The 19,265-nt window shown below is 40.2% G+C and overlaps 1 protein-coding gene across 1 annotated transcript in view; it reads right to left on the reverse strand.

Moving 5' to 3' along the window:
• Positions 1–19,265, reverse strand: part of kcnn1a (potassium intermediate/small conductance calcium-activated channel, subfamily N, member 1a) — a gene marked incomplete at both ends in the record, with an annotated part of 51,380 nt that overhangs the window by 20,393 nt on the left and 11,722 nt on the right. The window contains 1 exon segment of the mRNA XM_080503405.1: positions 2,629–3,102. Within this exon segment, the coding sequence (XP_080359531.1) occupies positions 2,629–3,102 (474 nt within the window).

A 19,265-nucleotide genomic window follows, 5' to 3' on the forward strand; every position in this document is an offset into this window, starting at 1 on the left:
AATCGATTTAACAACCGTGGTGTTAAAAAGCTGCTCCGCAGCAGGCTAACGATCATACGCTTGCTATTATAATAACAACAAATGCTAAAAACAACAAGTTGAAACACTGTTGATGATCATCAGTCAGACGACAGTCAGAGCTAGTTAATAATACTCCGTCCTTCGTTGGGCCACATTAAAAATGTATTTTTAGCTGTCAACTAGATTGCTTTGCCCCTCAGGTCGGCCGCATGTTCTCAAGACATTCTAATGTCTTAAATTGTTTTGAGAAGTCCCTGGTGAAATAACATTGAGTAAACCAATTAATCCACCTGCCAGAGGTTCAAGGATTTTTCAGTCCCAGAGCTCACTGCCTCTTAACGTGTTTCCCTCCTTCAGGGCTCAGAAAACCTTGATTGAGCCTCGAGTGTCTGCTCTGTGATGTGACGTGAGCTGGAAAACGGACCATCCCTAAGCACATGCTGCCGGTGTGATGTGGGAGGGGTGCGGTGCCACTCAGAGGCGGCAGGTCATTTCCATTCCAGCTGAGGGCAGCTTGATGAATGGACTGAGGCCCACTCAGTCACAGACAAATCTATTGACTTTCTTAAAACCCCATAAATCATCCTATAGATTGCCCCACTAACTCACTATATCTTGCCGACGCACTCACACATATGTAATCAAAAGCACGTTTAGAAATGCAGAGGAATCAGGCGGAAGAAAATCGAAGCGCAAGGAAGTACGAGCAGCTTTGTGAGCCCGCCGGTCGCAGCTGCTCCACAGAATTGCTGGGGATTTTCACGAGACTCAGTAAAAACTTTTTACACCCAAAACTTTAAAGGTTTGTTTGAGTCAGTAAACATTGTCAAGACTAAACTTCACTGAAATCAATGAAAGAATCAATGTTTAAAAAAAAATCCCTCCTTAAAAAAAACATCATTTGAAGACCGGCAGCAAACACACGGCGAAAACGTGCTTTCACAAGAGGAAGCTGACCTGGGGAAAAAAATTATCAAAACCTGCTTTGGTGGTTTACAGAAAGATTATTAGCATGGTAATCTTTTGTTTAGTGGTGCACCACAAACCTCTGAGTCGTATTACTTGTTTTCCTGTTGTGGTTTGACCTCATTTTGTCACAGTTTGAATCCTTAGTTAACCTCAGGGGACTCCCGATTCCCATTTTGTCGGAGAGTAAAATAAACTAGGGGAAGTCAAAACACACCTTGAATGAATTTTGCAGCAATTACACGGCCTTTAAAAATGCAGATAGAAACCTGCAGCGATGAAACTTACTCAACAATGTTTTTTACTCTTTAACCTTTGGTTAGGCAGATGAGCCACGAAGTTCTTTTGTGTGAAGTATAATTAGCCATTTCCATTTTTCAGAAATGCCTGTGTGTGCGTCGAACATTATTGTAAATATTGCTCGTCATTATTTTAGCTGCAACTTACATCATCGACCAGGTTTGTGCTCATTCTGCCGTAAGTGAGATTCAAACCTGGGTGCACAGATTTGATGGCTCTAGGCTGTTAGCAATGTTAGCAAACCATCTTTACACTAATTTTACATTCATTTATCCATCAACTATACTTACTTTATCCAAAGTAGGATCACAAGGACCAAAGTCCGTCTCCCCTCATATTTTACATGCATGTTAATATAATGTGTATGTCAAATACCTGCAGGAGAAATAATAATATTGTTCACTAGCTCAAGAAAGGAGATATTGACAAATTGATAAACATCAATTGGTTGGTGAAATCATAAGTTATGATGCAAGTTTAATTTTTATATGCTCGGTGCATTTCATGACAACTTAATACATCACACTGCAGTTTTCTTGCTTTAACCCACAGTGATTAGTACTTTTTTCTATAAATTTAAACATGAAAAATATTCATTCTCATTGAGTTTTTGCTCCCTCCAGAGATAGACCCCTTTTGATATATTGCCATACACCATATGTAAACGCTGACATGAAATGCCTTGAGTGTGCAGAGTGAAGGAGGCGCTTCCCTGAAGTATGACACAGCAGAAATGACTCATTGATAGAAAAGTCAAGGGCAGGAGAGGTAGTGACCCTGCAGCCAAAACTACCTGTCCTTGCTCAAGGGTGCTTCTTGTTTACAGAGGCATGTGCATCATTTCCACTTGGATTTTAGTAAATGTTATAGTCTGCAACATCTAGAACTTTATTGCTGCATTTCATTTTCACAGACCTCTCTCTTCATCTCTCCTTAATGTCTTTGGCTCTTTTTTTTTTTGTAGCCTCTTTTTGGCTCGGTCCTTTATCCTCTATGCCACAATAACAACCTTTAGTGAGGCCATTCCTTTCGGGATGTAAAAATCAAGAGGCCGTTATTAAAACTTGACTGAAATTACTAAATGGAAAATTTATAAAGCCAGAATTGGTGTTAACAAAATAAAGCGACTATTAGTCACTGTACAGATCACATGACATGTATTTTTATTTGTGTTTGAACAATATTCCCAATAGCTTTGTTAGATAATGTACGTCAGTGTCTGTGCTAATAATCACTCTTCATAAAACCGACAGCTGCCAATCCCACACAACTCAAACCGTAACAATGGCGATGACAACAAACAGCACTCCCACTCATGCATCACACACACCAACAACCCACCTTAGTGTAAACCCCCCATGACAGCTCCGTCTCTGTCACCATGACAACAATCCCAAACATCCCAAAGATGAGTGCGTAATCACTTAGCCGCTTCCGTTTCTCGAACAACGCCCTCCGGTGGCCGAGCTTATAGCCAATGTCCCTGTTCTTCTTCTGAGGTGCCCTGCCTCCACTGCGCCGGCTGCCCTCTCTGACCAGGCTCTCGTTGGACGCCTTGCTGGGGTCTTCGCCGCCGTTGCCCTTGGACACCACCACCTCCAGGCCGGAGCTGTGTAGTGTCTGCAAGGGTTGTGTCTCCGAGTCGAGCTCCGCAAGGTTGCGGCGCGACGAGGACGCCAGGCTGCCCACCAGTGGTCTCACCACTCCGCCATTGAACTTGCAGGTGTTCATGGCTATCTGAGGGAGTCGGCCACAGCTCTCAGAGAGGGAGGGCTTGGATCCAGCATGGCTCAGCTTCTTCTGCTCAGTAGTGGCCTGTGAACAGGAAGGAAAAGAAGAAACACAATACTATCACAACAAGAAAAAAGGGTGTAAAAACTGTCAGTAGGCTGAAGAAACACACACGGGTTTGGACTTTAAATAGAGCATTGATGTGGGAGTAGCATCTCTGTAGCTCTGGAGAGGGCACAGAGAGGGAAGGAGCTTGCAAAACAATTTTGGTTATAAAAGCGGACAGATTTAGTGCTCAGCAGGACATGTGTCCAAACATACAGTATGAATCAAAAATGGAAGAATTCTTCTTTGATAATCCCAAATACTGAATCCCTTCCTCGAAGCAAAGATCTGGATGTTCATTAGTAGCTATTTGAGCCTTTTTGCAAGAGATGAAAAATAGAATTCCTCTGTTAGAAAACAGTCAAACTCTCCTTTATGGTGGTTGTTAAGGTGGTGCATAACATATAGTATGTTGCAGCATTTCCCCCCAAGAAAAATGCATCAGAACTTGGTAGCTCAAAAACAAATGAATTATGAATGGGGTTTGATGTATAAATAAAAACCATATAACAAATAGTGGACCCTACAAAGTGCAGAAAATTGAATCTTTGCACGGCACAAATTCAGATATGAATGATTAATGGTTGGTATGACCCTGTTTCCTGTCAGACAAACACTCTTCCCCCTGCAGAGACGAGAAGCTTGTGCCCCAAAAGAGATAACAGAGGACAAAAATGTCGGCGCTCTCAAATCAGGCGTGCCAAAGAACTTCCCATTATTTTAATGGGAAAAAACAAAAGACTCAAAGGATAGCGCGTACTGTACATCTCATGTCAGATGAAGTTAAGGGCAAGTACACATTAAGACGAGCATGTTGGCATATACAGTAAGTATGACATCCCACCAGTGGCCTGCTGCAGATCTCGCGAAATGGGAGAGAACAACATTCTTCTTCTTTCGCTTTCTAATCACCTGCACATTTGTCTGCCAAGAGACATGTCTCTTCTTTCCCTGAGTCATATATCACTTCTGCTGTTCTTGGTAGATAGGAGTGGGTTTCTGCTCCAGTAATGCAGACAGAAAATGCTCTGCCCATGCAGAGGCTGCAGAGCCGTCACCCCACAAGCATCTATCTGCCCGTCTATCCCCTGCCCTTCAGAGACTTACCAAGATTATCATAATGGGTTATGAAAACTTCACATGGAACAGTGCTTTTTCAGAAACAAGTCGGAGAGGGGGGTGTGATAGCACTACTGGCCCTTTTTATTAGCCTTGACAAAGCATGCCTAATGCCTTTAAATGTGCTGGTGGGAATACAGAAGGGCAGCCCTAATGGAAATTTACTAACTCCAGTCCTGTGATGCTATCGTCTTCCGCATTGTGGCTCCATGAGAACAGGAGTAAAGGTTAAGGATTAGTGCAGCCCATAGTGTTTCTAATCCCCTTTTCTGTATTAAATTGCTTTTTAATCTGTGCCATTAGGACCCCTCTACACTTTTGAAGACTATGTTAGAGTGAACTTTAGGTTTGAATGACAGGAAAGGCTGCAGAAGTACTGTAGATGCTGACACATCAACAATGGTTGAGATTCTTTGCTTTGCAAGAGGATAAAATTAGATCACAATGTTCCTAATTTGATTTCAGTCCAGCAAATTAAGATAACAATATGTTTTGCCACAGAGGCTGCCTGGATTAAAGTTTGTTGTGTTGAGTTTATAATTAATTCTAGTAATTTACAACTTTTTGGCGCCAATAATCAGAATCCCTACAACAATAGTTATTTCACCACCATACAAAGAGGCAGTTCTGTGTAAATCTTTTATTTTGTTTTTCATTTTTCTTGGTTTAACTATTAACGATACTCATTCATCAAAGCTTTAAACAAACTGTACGCGCCACCGCCACTTTACTCCTTAAGCTCAAGCCTTAACATTCGCTCTTTGTTTCTATTGTTATTTTGCTCCACAGTTCTTTTTGGGTGACGTATTTTATTGTGGACACATTCAATTAATCTGCAATAGCGGAGACGTCTACTCTTGGGAAGTCGACCCAGGACAAACCAGCAGTTGTTTGAAATCGAAACAACTTGTAGATGATTTTTTTCCACAGCAGAATGATTTCTGTCTGATTATTTGGAGATATTTTGTAGTGTTTAAAGAGCTCTTCAGATCTTGACATGATGAACACAGAACACTTCAAAGACAAGGGCAGACATGAGATGTCAGAGGTTTTGATATGAAAGGCGCCACCTGTCATTCCCAAAGAGGAATGAGATTATCCGCTCTTAATTCATAACAAATGAAGTGAACAGTCTGAATGTGTACTAAATCTACAAATCCTATTTATTAGAATTATTCAAATCAATGCAAATGTTTTGTTTGAACATGTTGCCATTGTTTTCTATAGGGTGGACAATAAGTTGACCCCAAGTCGGAGGCACTATGGATGAATGGATAGAGGTTTTACAATTTTAAGACAGAAGATTTTAAGCAGCCAATTGTCTGGATAAATAATCTGAACACAATCTTAACAAACTGTATTTTAAAAATCGTGACTGCGTTTCAGTCGGTGTTTCCAAAGACTTCACCAATGCATAAACAGCTTGTTTTATCCACAAATGATTAGCCTGTCAGTCTTTTGAATGTTTTTGATCTTCACTATAACTGGTACTGAGCGGCTGTAATATGTGATTATTTCTTTTGGTTTTTAAGTGTCACAACATGATGTCACTCATTTTCAAAAGAGAAGTTCCTACTTTTGTGGATGAAGTGAAGAACTCTGAAGTCCTGTTTGGAGCTTGATGTATTTTTAGTCTAAGTCAAAATCTCTGAGATGCTTGATATGTAAATATAGATACACGCACACACACAAGCACGCATGCATACACACACACACACACACAAGCCCAATTCTTTGAACAATGCTTGTGCTTGTTCTAATTTACTGGAGATTTGAGAGGACAATTCGGTACTGGTTTGTCGAAAACTACTGTGGTTGAAGTCTATTTACATTTGCAGGTCACACAAATACAAACACCAAGAGCAATGTTCATGTTAGATCCTTATTAAATTATTTAATTTAAATATTGGACCAACTGAGCTTCGCTTCGACATTTCTGGTATAGTTTCGCTCTGATATACTGATTAAATAATCAGTATCATCGCAGAAGATCAAATCAAAACTTAAATTTTTTTTTAAAATAGAATATGGTAAATTCCAAGTGACGGATTGAAGGAAGAATCTGAATTTTAAAGTCCAATGGCCTTGTTTTGTTACTGGGGTGTTTCTGCTGTCATGGGACTGCCTTTGGAGTCAACAGACAGATTTTAACCTGCAAATCGACGATGACTTGTCCAGCCTAGCAGTAGAACTTGTATCTATGATGGAATCTTTTAATCTGAAACAACATGAATCAGGCCCAACCCACAGCCGGACCTGGTGTTTTCACTTGGCCTACATGTTGCAAATGTTAGAGTCGAGGATGTCCACCTTAGTGACCATAGCTGTGTGTATTTTGATCTCACTGTACCTCCTGAGCCCAGGCCTGCTCCTACAAGTGCAGAAAGGAGGATCATTACAGGGTCTGCAGCTGAGAGATTTGGTGCTATGTTTGATCCCTATGCCTTGAACCAATGTTCTGACGTTGATGACTTTATGCACTGTTTTAATTCACGTTGTGGTTCTATTCTTGACCCGGAGGCACTACTAAAATGCAATAATATCTCTCAAAATCTGTCGTGCCCCTGGATTGATGACAATATCAGGAATCTGAAAAGATCCTGTGGCAAAATTGAGCCCCTTTGGAAATCTCAGCTTGAAGTCCAGAGGCTACATCTCAGGGATGTAGTGTCTTCCCTAAACAAAACAATCAAGGAGGCTAGGAGGAGGCTAATAGGAGGGTCATTATTACCCCTGTGTTAATATCTCTCCACTGGATCCCTGTTGAGTTTCGTGTTCAATTTAAAATCTTGGCGCAAACTTTTTGAGCCCTACATGGTCAAGCACCTTCTTACATTGCTGACCTCATAATGCCCTACAGCTTGACTCGGAGCTTAAGATCGTCTGGGCAGAACTTGTCCATGGTTCCACATACCTGCTTTAAAACCCAATGAGACCGATCAATCAAAGCTGCCGCACCCCGACTTTGGAATGAACTCCCACTTGACCCGCTCTGTGTCTGCCAAAAGTGCTATATAAATAACATTTATTTACTTACTTACTTATTAACCACTATGCAGCACCAGCCAACTGAATAAAGTCAAAAGATTTAATGGCACATTGGAACACACCGACTTATATTTGTTCAAGATGTGGATTCATTGGTATGAGGAACTTTGACCAATGCATCAATCACTTGACTGGTCAAACACACCACTCCTTATTTCAATCTGAAGTCACCTGTTAAAAGTTGCTTTACAAGACCTACATCTTGCCTTCAGATGTTTTCAAATAAGATTAGACAATGGACAAAGTCGAAAATTATCTTTGGGTTAAGATCTAGTTTCTTTATTCCTGAGAGGCCCTCAGGTATTAGATCAGACACGTTGAAAAATAACACCCCAAATGGACCTGTAATTTGGTTTCCAATGCCTAATTACAAAACAATACATCAGAGTAATATAGCCATGTTGTGACAGTCATGGAACTTACCCCCGGAGCTTGAGACGTAAAAGGAGAACATTCCAGGAAGGGTTGTTTCAATAACGTAAATGAGCGGGATTACTGATGAAAGCACAGTGTGCCGGGCTGCTGTTTCAAGCTCAGCTTTAGTTACCTTGTTACCGGTGATCGTTCATCACTCAACCAGGTCAGGACAGACCCAAACGTGGGCAGCAGTCCAATCAGTCTCTTTGTGTAATCCCATAACTTTCAGCATTTCTATGCCCAAGCAGCAAGAGGTGGCACTGGCCGACGAGGACACAACAGAGAGAGAAAAACTACGAAAAGAGGAGAGACACAACTTACAAAGTATGAAATCCATGCCTGACTTTTCCTGTGTGTGACTAAAGAGTCCTTCACACACTTTACAGCAGTCCTCACATCACTTTTCAAAACCTCAAAGCACTCAATCAATTCCATACTCTCGCCCACTTAGCCAGCTACCCAAGCTTCTTAGCTTTATGCTTTTCCCTTGCAACCAGACTAAACCAGCGTGGTGGAAGGGTACAGGGGGCCAGCGTGCCCTTGTCGTCCCTGGTGTCTCCACAGAAGGGACACAGGGAGGCTGCCTGTCCAGCCAACAAACGGCTCAATTTCATTCTGAACAGCACGGTGCATCCAGCCAGTATGAAATGGAGAATCATAATCAAATTGAAATGCCTCAGTGCAGAACTATTTAAATTAAGGCAACTCTCCATCCTGCTTCCCTCTCTCTCTCTCTCTCTCTCTCTCTGTCTCTCTGTGTCCCTCCCTCTCTCACTCACTGTCTCACTTTTCAGCCAGCTCGAATCTAATAGAAAATCCTCTTTTTTTAGGGTTGTTCTGGGATACTGTGATTCAGTTTTGATGGTTTAAATAGTCTAAAAATGGAACGGCGTTTCAAAGTTTGTCTGTGTGTGTGTGTGTGTGTGTGTGTGTGTGTGTGTGTGTGTGTGTGTGTGTGTGTGTGTGTGTGTGTGTGTGTGTGTGTGTGAGACTCTGGATTAGGTCGGATATCGATGCAGCCAGCGTGCCACAGTGAAACAAGCATGGGGAGAAAGTGTGTGTAAAACCTATGAGCGGCAGACAGATGCTGACATGAAAGATCACAAAAGAGAAAGAAACGGGGGGGACAGCAGCAAAAACAAGGTAGGGATCTAGAAATCGAGGCGACATGGAAGACAGGGGGTGAAAGGAGAAAGAGACATGAAAGAGAGTGAGGACAGCTCCCTGTAGGTGTCTCTGCCAGCCCCCGGAGTGATTGAGAGCTGCAGGCTACACTCTCCAGTTTGTCCCGGCACACGAGACACTGTCACATTTCTCTGACAGGCCAGTAGGCACCAGGCCTCCTCCGTTCATCCCTGACCAGCACGTGGATCATCACTCAGGGCTTGTAAAGACAGAGGGAGGGAAAACCAGTGGCTGCAGCCACACATTCATAAAGAAAAACACTCCATCTCAGTCACCTGTCTGCTGAGGCGATGGAAATGAACAACATACGATATGTGATGCAGGATTTTATTGAAGTATCAAGTGTTCAAAAAAAGCAAATTGTCACCCCACACATACCAAGTCTGAAAAATAGCACCATAATTTAAAACTTGTCATCTTGCAGGAAAGGTGAGCCTCTTTATGCTCGGTCTTATCACACTATACTTCACACCCTTATATCTCTGTAGGGATGGCTGTTGTTAAATAATGGCTGCTTCTACTCTTGTCTGGGATAAGCTAAAGCTATCGAAAGTGTTTTATGAAGACACAACAATCCCAGGGATTGAAATCAAAGGCCATGTTTAAAGTTTTCACATAACACCCAGAAATTCTCGGCAGGGCTGGTCCTGAATATTCAATCAGTCAGATATTCTTTAGCGGAGTACTGAGACTGGTTCTCAGTTTTTGGAGATTGAATTATTTGTTTTGTCATCTTTTAAGTTGTACACTGTTGAAATACATGAATATTAGAGCAGTTTATCAGACTAATAGGTTAGTCTGCAAAAATGTGACAGTACTGTGTTATTTCCAGGATTCTCTTTGCTGCAGAGTAAGACCACATTCATGTACGTTGCAATTCCGGTCTCATTCCCCCCACTTCACCCCTCCCTGATCTCACTGACTGTGCGAGTGGTGTGATCAGCAAGTGTAAGGACAACAGGTTGAAGTGAGCATTTTATACATGTCTGGGACAAGCCCTGAATCCCATATATGTGTTGAAATGCATGAAAAGTACATTGCCAAGTGTGTATTCCCTTCATGCATTTATTCAGACACTTCCAGTCCCGGGACTACTCATGTCTGGCTGTGCATATTGTTCAGGGGGAAACATTATGAAGGCTGCAACAGGCCAAAGTGATGGCTTACATCTCTTACAGTTGGCAGATCACATCCATCAGCCCATTCAAGGTCCTTGTGGTGTATTTTTAGAGTCAAGTAGCCGTGCCGCTACAGCATCCTACATGCATACAGCTTCCAATATTAATAGTGTGACACAATACTTAATGGGATCTGTGATTTTTTTTTTTACCATCTTCAGGTTGTGTCCCTCTAATCCCACGTTTACACAACAATTTAAGTGAAAACCTTGTTTTTGATTTTTGTTTCAGAAAAGTTGTACGTTCCCACAGCAACATTTTGAAAACAATGTCAGTTTACACAGAAACAGCAGAAATGCTAAAAACGATGGAGTTACCATGTCAGGTCATGAGCTGGGGCTGTTATTTGATTTAGTAATAAAACCACACACACACGTGATTAATATGCTATACAATATACAATATGCTATCATCATTAAAATTGGCAAATACACTGACATTTGTATGGTGCGTGGACAGCTCCTCCACAGAAAACTGGTCCCCGGGCGACTCGTCCACAACAATTTTTTTCAGCATTACTGATTTAAAGGATTGGATTTCAAAGTATATTTAACACATTTGGAAGGATTATTAACCGTATCTGACACAAAAACAAAAGATATATCAATATATTTGACACAATAATAAAGTTAAAACGCCACCTCATAGATGACGGCTTTGAGTGATGCATCCAGGAGCTGCGGGACTCGTACGGTTAGCGACGATACATGTTTTTTCAGTGTTATTGCATATTTTTGATGGCTTATTAAAGGTTTTTTGTCATATTTTCCTCCTTTGAACTGCCAGAAGCTCTATTTTGGGCACCACCATCATGGATGTTTTGTGCTCTCCTACTGAACCAGCCGCTTACATGTGACTCAAACGCAGCGCGCATAACAACAATATCATTACGCCAGTAAAAATAGTGCAGACTTTAAGCACTGAGTTTAATAAAAAAAAAACTGCGGGATTACAAATGGAGAACTTTTGACATTAAGCTCAGGACTAATATATCTATGTAATGGTGTAGAGACATTGTGTCTGATTTAGGGTTTTTTAATTTTTTTATAGTGAACAAGCTTGTGATGTCACATATTATGGTATGGTATTATGGTGTACTTGGCGGGGCAAGATTTTATCTTAGGTCGAGTAATATTATACATAACAGCTGACAGCACGAGTTTTAACCACACGTTAACTTTTCTCTGAATCAAGACAATCAGCACAATAAGTGCTTCTGACCAAACTCTACGTGATTCCAGTTAGACAATAGCTCATAACTTGTGCTTGATGTAAGTTACATGACATGAGGGTGGGAGATTTAGGAGCATCTGGTAACACTTATTCAACATTCCAACATCAATTTAGTTACGTTTATAGTCTTGTTTTTACCTCTTTGCTCTTCTTTCAATAAATGTTTGTCAATAAATGTTGAGGGCTAATCTTGACTAATCAATAGTTAATAAGACCTCATCTTTGGCCTTAGACATTAGTTTGAATTAAAATTTCACTGTATTTCAAAGTGTTAGACTGGGACTTTGTCTGCTCGATTAAAATAGACCATTGTTGTTTTCTTGACGAATGAAAACTGGCTACGACCAAGCTTTGCTTATCAAGGTGCTCAAATATCCTCATAACTATATATATAGATATTAAAAAAAACTAGTCACTCCCATCTGCTGTCTCTTCTCTCTCTCTCTCTCGCTCTCTCACTCTCTCTCTCTCTCTCTCTCTCTCGCTCTCTCACTCACACTCTCTGTCTCTCTCTGCCACCAGATGAAATACCCACACAGTTTGAAATATACCCGTGTTTAAAAACCTCAGCCATCACGGCTGCCATCTCGAGCCATAAAGTAAGAATAAAATCCCACTGAGTGAAGACAAACTGTGAAGGTTAATGGTGCGGTCCAGGTCCGTTGAAATTTTTGCCATTATTATTTGTTGACATAAAATCTATGCACCATAAAGGGTGACAACCTGAGGTTTAAATCTGTACTTGCCTCTGGGATACTATAACCTTTAATGAGGCAAAAAAAAAAAAAAAAAAAGCCCAACACATATAGGATACAGAACAATCAACTAGCTCAGAGCGTTAAGCTCGATGCTGCCGTCATTTGAAAAACACATTTACTGTTCCTATGAATCATCTTAAACATAATGTGGCCACAATTAGCTGGATGTTGTTTATTTGAATAAAAATACACTGTAATAGAAGAGAAAAGCAAAGTAAGGAGAATGAGGAGGAGGATATTACAACTGCTCGCACATCAGATTCAAAACAGGAAAGCTTCACTCCTCACAGCAAACGAATAATGCATGATTAATGCAGGGGACGTGGCTACAGTTATTATAGATGTCTGGTATCAAAGAAATGTGTGTCACAGCCACTCTTCACACAACTTGCAGTTAAAAGAAGATGGTAGTTTTGATAGTGGAGACAATTACTCAGCCTTGTTCCCTTCCACACTGTCCCTCTTTTTCTTCTTTTCTATTCAAAAATTAACCAAAAACAAGAGCAAACCTCAGTGGACACAGAAGGACACAGGTACGTGCCGGTGGGACAATGTTATTGTTCGGGCTAATAATGCACCATGCCAAACAGACACACGATGCTTTTATAATTAGGACGCAACAAGGTTATTTCATGTGTGCAGGCATGAGTGTGTGTCTTCCAAACTAGGTCCTGGGGAGATTGGGGCTAGAACTGATGCGGGGGTTACTTTCCCTGCGGGACGCCTACTGCCTCATTAGGAACAATTTTAATTTCCAGCAAATTAAAGGCGAGGGTTGTTAGAAACTTGATTTGTAGATTGAGGCGAGACCATAAAGGATGGGCTGATCCCAATATAATGGTGAACAAATTGAACCTAAAAGCAGGCTGTATGGAAATGACATTGACCCACATAACTGGCAGTGCATTCAAGACAAAGGTGAAAGTAAAATAATTACATTTAGTCTCGTTATGAACTTAAGTCCAGTTTTTATAGGACTACTTTCTGTATATTTCAATGGTAAAAGATTTTTTTTAACATAATACTTTCTTACTCAACTCCTTGGCGTTTATTTAACAGCTTTCACTTATTGTTCAGATTTGTTGTGAGGTGTGCTACAAAAACACTTCTAATGCAATTTATTCGTTTTCCTTCTCAGATGACCCAAACTAGTTGCATATTTCCCACCTAAGGCAATGAAAAATGTCTTTTTACATTTTATTTACTCCACTGACAGAGGGGTACATTTTGTCATTGCTTCGGTAATCAGTATACACTATAACCAGTATACACTATTAACCCATTCATAAACACCATCGGTGAGAGATGAAATGCAACATAGTCAACGATTATTAGGAGCAAGTTATGTCTCTGGCAGTATTTTTGAAACACTCATCGAAATAACCTCCCCCCCAAAAAAGACACAGATGATGATTATGGATTTGCCAAAAACTTAGCACGATGGCAATGTGGAACTGAGGAGTTGCCAAAAAAAGAAAGACACACTGACAAAATATATCTACGGGGTAAGTTGAAGAAGCAGACCCTTGCGATAGTAAGACCCTAACCCTAACCTACGCTACCAACTGAACCATCCCCTGCATCCTGTAATGTCTGAAGGGACCTGTCTCCTAAAACTGTGCTTCACAACTTAAAGAAATGAAGCTACCTTCTAATTGACAAGCAAATCCGGGTAATTTAATTAGGGAGAACGATCATTTTTTGGCTTTTTTTCTCTCCTGGAGCTCTTTCATGTTGTCTCAAAGAAAGGCTGATGTATGATCTGCCTAAACATTACAGTTAAGGGAATATTTAAACCCTTTGAACAAGCAGACATGATACAGGACCATCACAGGTTGAGTATATCACAATGTTCACATATTTCAACTTCATCATATCCAGAATCAACATGATAAAGCTAATGAAGCACATGTACATCGCTGCCAGGATGACGAAATGTAAACAAACCAAGGCCTGTTCACATTCCCCGTGAAGCATAGGAAGCTTTGAGGGGAGGAGCAGGAGGCTCAGCTTTGTCTGAGGGAAGTGACCCCCATGTCAGACACTGAAAGCTCTTGAATTATAGCAATCAGACAAAAGGGTTACAAAATACATGACATTCCCATTAAAGCCAATTCATCATTCCATCACCACAAGCAAAACGTCTGACAAAGATAGACCCACATCCATCTCTTCGCATGATGGCTGAGTTGTGGCAGTGTTTTCTAATGAAGCCACAGTGTCATTGAAATGTGGTCATTAAATGATTAAAATGAAGGCATCTGCAGCGATCGCTACTAAAGAATAGTCTGGTAAATGTCGCTTAACTAAAGATGGATGCCCAAAGAAAATGGGCTGTAGGGCCACTCACAGCTCTTTAAGTGTTTTGTACATTCACTTCTGGGAAGAAAAAAAACAACCCATAAAAACAAGATTCATAAATGACACAATAGTGAAAGAAGTGTAGCAGTGTTTATATGCAAGAGAGCTTCTTAGGCATAGCTCTGTGATGCGTGAGTCAGTGTTGTTTCGTTCCAGAACGAATCTCCCTGTTCAACTGAGCTCTCAGGCAGGTAGATGTGCAGAGATGCACTCCACTCACTCCGAATGTCGTGATACCTGCAATACCCTGTTAAAAAGAGCTGAAGACAAGAGACACTGCATGTTCAGTGAAGTCGCTCAGTGGATGGAAAACTGAACATGAACCCTCACATTCGTCGATACAGGATTTTAAATTACAATCACTACTGTTATTTTGATACAAACCTACACAAGGACAACATATTCATTTTGATGTTGCATGTTCTTTAAATTATTCATTCTATTTAAAAAGGTGCGAATAAATGTACCGGACCACATCTTGACAGGCTGAGACAGAAACTATCGCTCTCCTATCATGGCCTGAATAATACTTTTGAGCTCATGCAGTTATTTACTTCTAATGCTATTATCAGTGTAAAATAATGATGTTCCTTGAAAACCTTTTATTGATTACACCTACTCACTAGCATTTATATAGAATCTGACAACTATGAATGAGTGTATGTGTGTCTTCGGGACAGTGATGGATCTAGATATTTTTTGGGGGGTGTTTGTGTGTTTTTTCTTTTGTGTGTGTTTGTCTTTTTTGTTGTTGTGCTTTTTACATTTTGATTTGTTTGTTTGTTTTTTGTTTTACTTACTCTTTACTCGTGTCACTTCTTTTTGGAACTAATCTTGTCTGGTTATGCCTGTTTTTTGTTGGGCTTTAATTAGTTTGCTGTTGTTTTTGTTTTCTTATCTAAAAAAGAAGAAATGATCACAGACCATGACAACTGAACAATTTCAATAAATAAAATTGAAATAAAATTATACCGATGTTCCAATAATATGCATTGCTTCATTTTAAACCAAGCATTTCATTACGTTCAGAATATGAAGTCTTCAAAATGTTTTGTTCAGTCAAGTCAAAGCTCCTCCGTCTCCCACAACATCAAATAAGAGACGTGTTGGGGGTCTTTGTTACAGTTCAATCAATGGAAATTCAGGACTGGAAGTCCAATCGTTCCAATCAATTATGTGAAACTTTCTGAATGAATCATTATTGATGAACTGGTTGTAGTGATTTGAGACCGACACATTCACACCTGTGGACGACTTAGTGCAGTTTACCTATGAATGATTTCAAGCAGTAAAAAAACTGGTGTAAGCACAGAGAGAACATGCAAACGCTTCACACAAAGGGCAGCAGGTCTGCACTCGAACCAGCGATTTCTCATTGTGACCAAGGAGTGGGAATCGCTACAAAAGGTTGGTGGGTACATGTTTGTGACAGACTGAAAGACCAGAGCAAATCAAGGTTAAATAGGACGAATGGGTCCCACCTGATGTTCTGGGTGTTGATGTTTATGTTCCATGCCTCCATGAAGCCTACTCCTTGTTATCTGACATTGTTCATGAAAACAGGACTTGGAGAGCATTCATTGTTGACATAATTAGCACTTGTCCTTTAGATTTCAGCTAATCAACAATATTGCCCCATTGGCCTCTAAATCTAGTCCCTTTATGACTGATTGCTTGATTAATGCTGGATTTTTGCTCATGACCTTCTGACAGAGGGGCAGATCCTGTACTCCACACATTCCAACACAAGCTGAAAGCTTCGAGAGATTCGGGCCATGTTTGCCTCTTTCACAAAATCCACATTCACATTCCATATGTCTTTGTTGCATTTTGATTATAGTGAAAAATAATTATTTGTATTTTACGTATTCATTCAAAGTGAAATCCTCCTTCAGCTGTTTTTGTTTGTTTTGTTTTTACAAAGATGAAACCAAAGATTTGGGAATTCATTCATAGTAGACAAAGGGTGAGTGGATTCAAACTATTTCTACTGAAGATAACAGCATAATACACACTAACACAAATTTACAGATTTACTGAGAAAAAGCACAACTTTTGAATTAGTATGAAAACACTTTAGCCTGGGTAATGAGGGGAGGGGGGTTGGAGATGTTCCCAACAGCAGTAAGTGGATGCACAGCTTTCAGGTGGGCAAGCGTGGGCAGAACACTGATAGTTTAAGTACCTCAGATCAGATGATAGTCGCCATTATGAATCTTCCATGTAAGGATTGACAAGCACAGCTGCCACATGGCCGATTCCCCAGAGCCTCGCTGAGTGGGATATCTCATCTAGTAAGCACCTGCTGTGTGGGCCAAGGCGAGGACAACCATTTGGCCATTCCCTAAAGGTATCACGACGGAGAGGGGAATATACTATCCTATGAGGCTGCTATGTGAAACTGAAGCACCTGATATTCCACAGCAGGCACAGACTCTCACCTATGCAGAGACGAAATTCAGAAATATTCCTGAGAGGAGACGTTACTTTCTTTGAGAAATGTTACTCTTGCATGCAGCAGCTGGGGTGGCTGAATATAGCAGCAGCACATTGTACATGAGATCAGCAATTTAGACCAGAAACAAGTTTCCAAAAACCAAACTTCAGCCAAAGCTTCATATTTCACAAAACTCTACATTTTACATTCACCATTTCTTTGTTACATACAAATAAAGATCGGTATTTTATCCATTCATTCAAAATTCAATCCTTTGTTGTTGTTTTTTGTTTGCTTTGGGTTTAGAAAGATGAAAACAAAGATTTGGGAATTCATTCATATTCGACAAAAGGTGAGTCAATTCAAACTATTTCTACTGAAGATAACAGCATAATACACATTGAGTCTACTCCAGATTTACTGAGAATAAACACACCTTTTGAATTAGTATGAAAACATTCTAGCCTGGTGATGCTCAGCAGCATCCAAAGCTTCATCCTGACGTTACCAGTGAATGAGCTCGAACAACAAAAGAAACTGGAGCGGATCTTCGTAACAAGAGCCTCCAGGCACATGCTCATGTTAATGCACAGACTATTTTCTATGTGCTCGGGACTCCAGTGATGATGGCGCTTCATAAATGAAATCATTTCAATTCTGGATTTCACTTTGAAGTTTTAGAATTAGTTCCACGTTCCAAAAGGATTCTATCTAGTCTGATCCCATAAACAGATTCACACTGCAAATCTGAACACAAGCTTCACACTGGGAATAAACCTCATTTAGTCCCTTAAACTATTTAACTACAAACCTGAAATACATTTGTCCCTGGGATTCTGTTGTCAACTTGGCAAAGAGGTTCAGCTCAGATCATCAGAGTCACATTCAACCTGTAACATGAGATGCTAACTCCTCAAAAAAAAAGTAAAAGTAAATTGATATCAACTTTTATCAATTTTTTAACATTATAATATACACATCATACCCGCAAGCATTATAACAGTACAACAAAATGTGGTCTAATGTGAAAATGTTCATAATGTCTGCAGAATTCTGAATCATAATGGGCATAAATTATCGAGGTCCAACTTCTTTCCAAGTTATTTGACACGATGAAAATTAACTTTCTCTTATTACACTGTGATGCTGAGATTGGCTCAAATAAATATACACATTTAGGATTTTTAGATCCGAGAAAGTGTCTCGGTAGATCATAAATTGAAGCTGATTCCTACAACTTTGCTGTAGGCGACTGTGTGCTTCACTGAAAAGGTGCAAATATATGAACAGCCTTTCACACTCTCTGCCAGTGAGAGCTCAGTTAAAAAGCCATTTCGCATGTTTCAGAACTCAATTAGGACCATACACCAAGAACAAAGCCGAGGCGCATTTAAAATACCCAGAGTTCAATTTCCAATACTTAATTTTGCACACAGTAAGCAATCAATGAAGTCCATGTATACCAAAGTACAATGAGATTTACCGTGTCAGGAAACATTCGTCTTGTTTATGATGGCTCTGTTTCTAAAAGAAGCGATCATTTTGGTGCCAGGCATTTCCTCAGCTGCCCCACCATGACTTTTATCTGCAGACTTTAGACTTTGTGACAGATCATTTAGCGGGTTTTTTTTGGGTTGTTTTGTTATTTTCTTTTCCATTTTTTTTTCAGCTTCAAATTCATGTTTTGGCTTGTACCATTCCTATATGTTTTGCTCCATCCAATCATTCAACAAGGAATACAGCACACAAAACTCTCTTTTCAATGTGTTTCTATAATGTGTAAAATATCACCTGCAGAATAAACTTAAACCGGAAGTGCAATCTATTTGCATGGGGAAAGCAAAACAAAGTAAGAAAGAGTCTCAGGACCAGCCTCATCCCAAATCTGACTTTCAGTTTCATGCAGTTAAACAGGAGATTTGCCTTCAAGCACCAGGAGTGCAGGCAGCTACAACCATGAGGCTAATACGCACAAATCAACTCTTAAAAACCAACCAAAGCAGCAGAATCAGGCCTGTATGCTCATAAAATGCTAAGATCAGATCAATATTAGCTGTTGTTTTGGGGGGTTTTTTGTTTGGTATTATTGTTCTTCCGAGCATTTCAGTCAGCTGAGTTCAAAAGAAAAATAATGAGCTCAGTGAAAAGCTGAGATGCATCATGATTAAAATAGTGTTTTCGATATGTGTTGCAGTATCACATGAGTATAACAGACGGCTCAAACTGGTCTCGCTTGCAGCCTTTGCTTTGTTTATGATGGGATTAAAGTAACTTAAGCAGCTGGTTGTCCCATTAGTATCTCAACAGTTAAACATCCAGTACAATCTCCTCTGTCTTACTTGGGGTACATTAGTTTCTGTTTGGGTGTTTCTGTTCGTGATAGGACACCAATATTTAATTTTTTTT

The sequence above is a fragment of the Blennius ocellaris genome (genome assembly GCF_963422515.1).
Source record: "Blennius ocellaris genome assembly, chromosome: 10".
Classification (NCBI taxonomy): Eukaryota; Metazoa; Chordata; class Actinopteri; order Blenniiformes; family Blenniidae; genus Blennius; species Blennius ocellaris.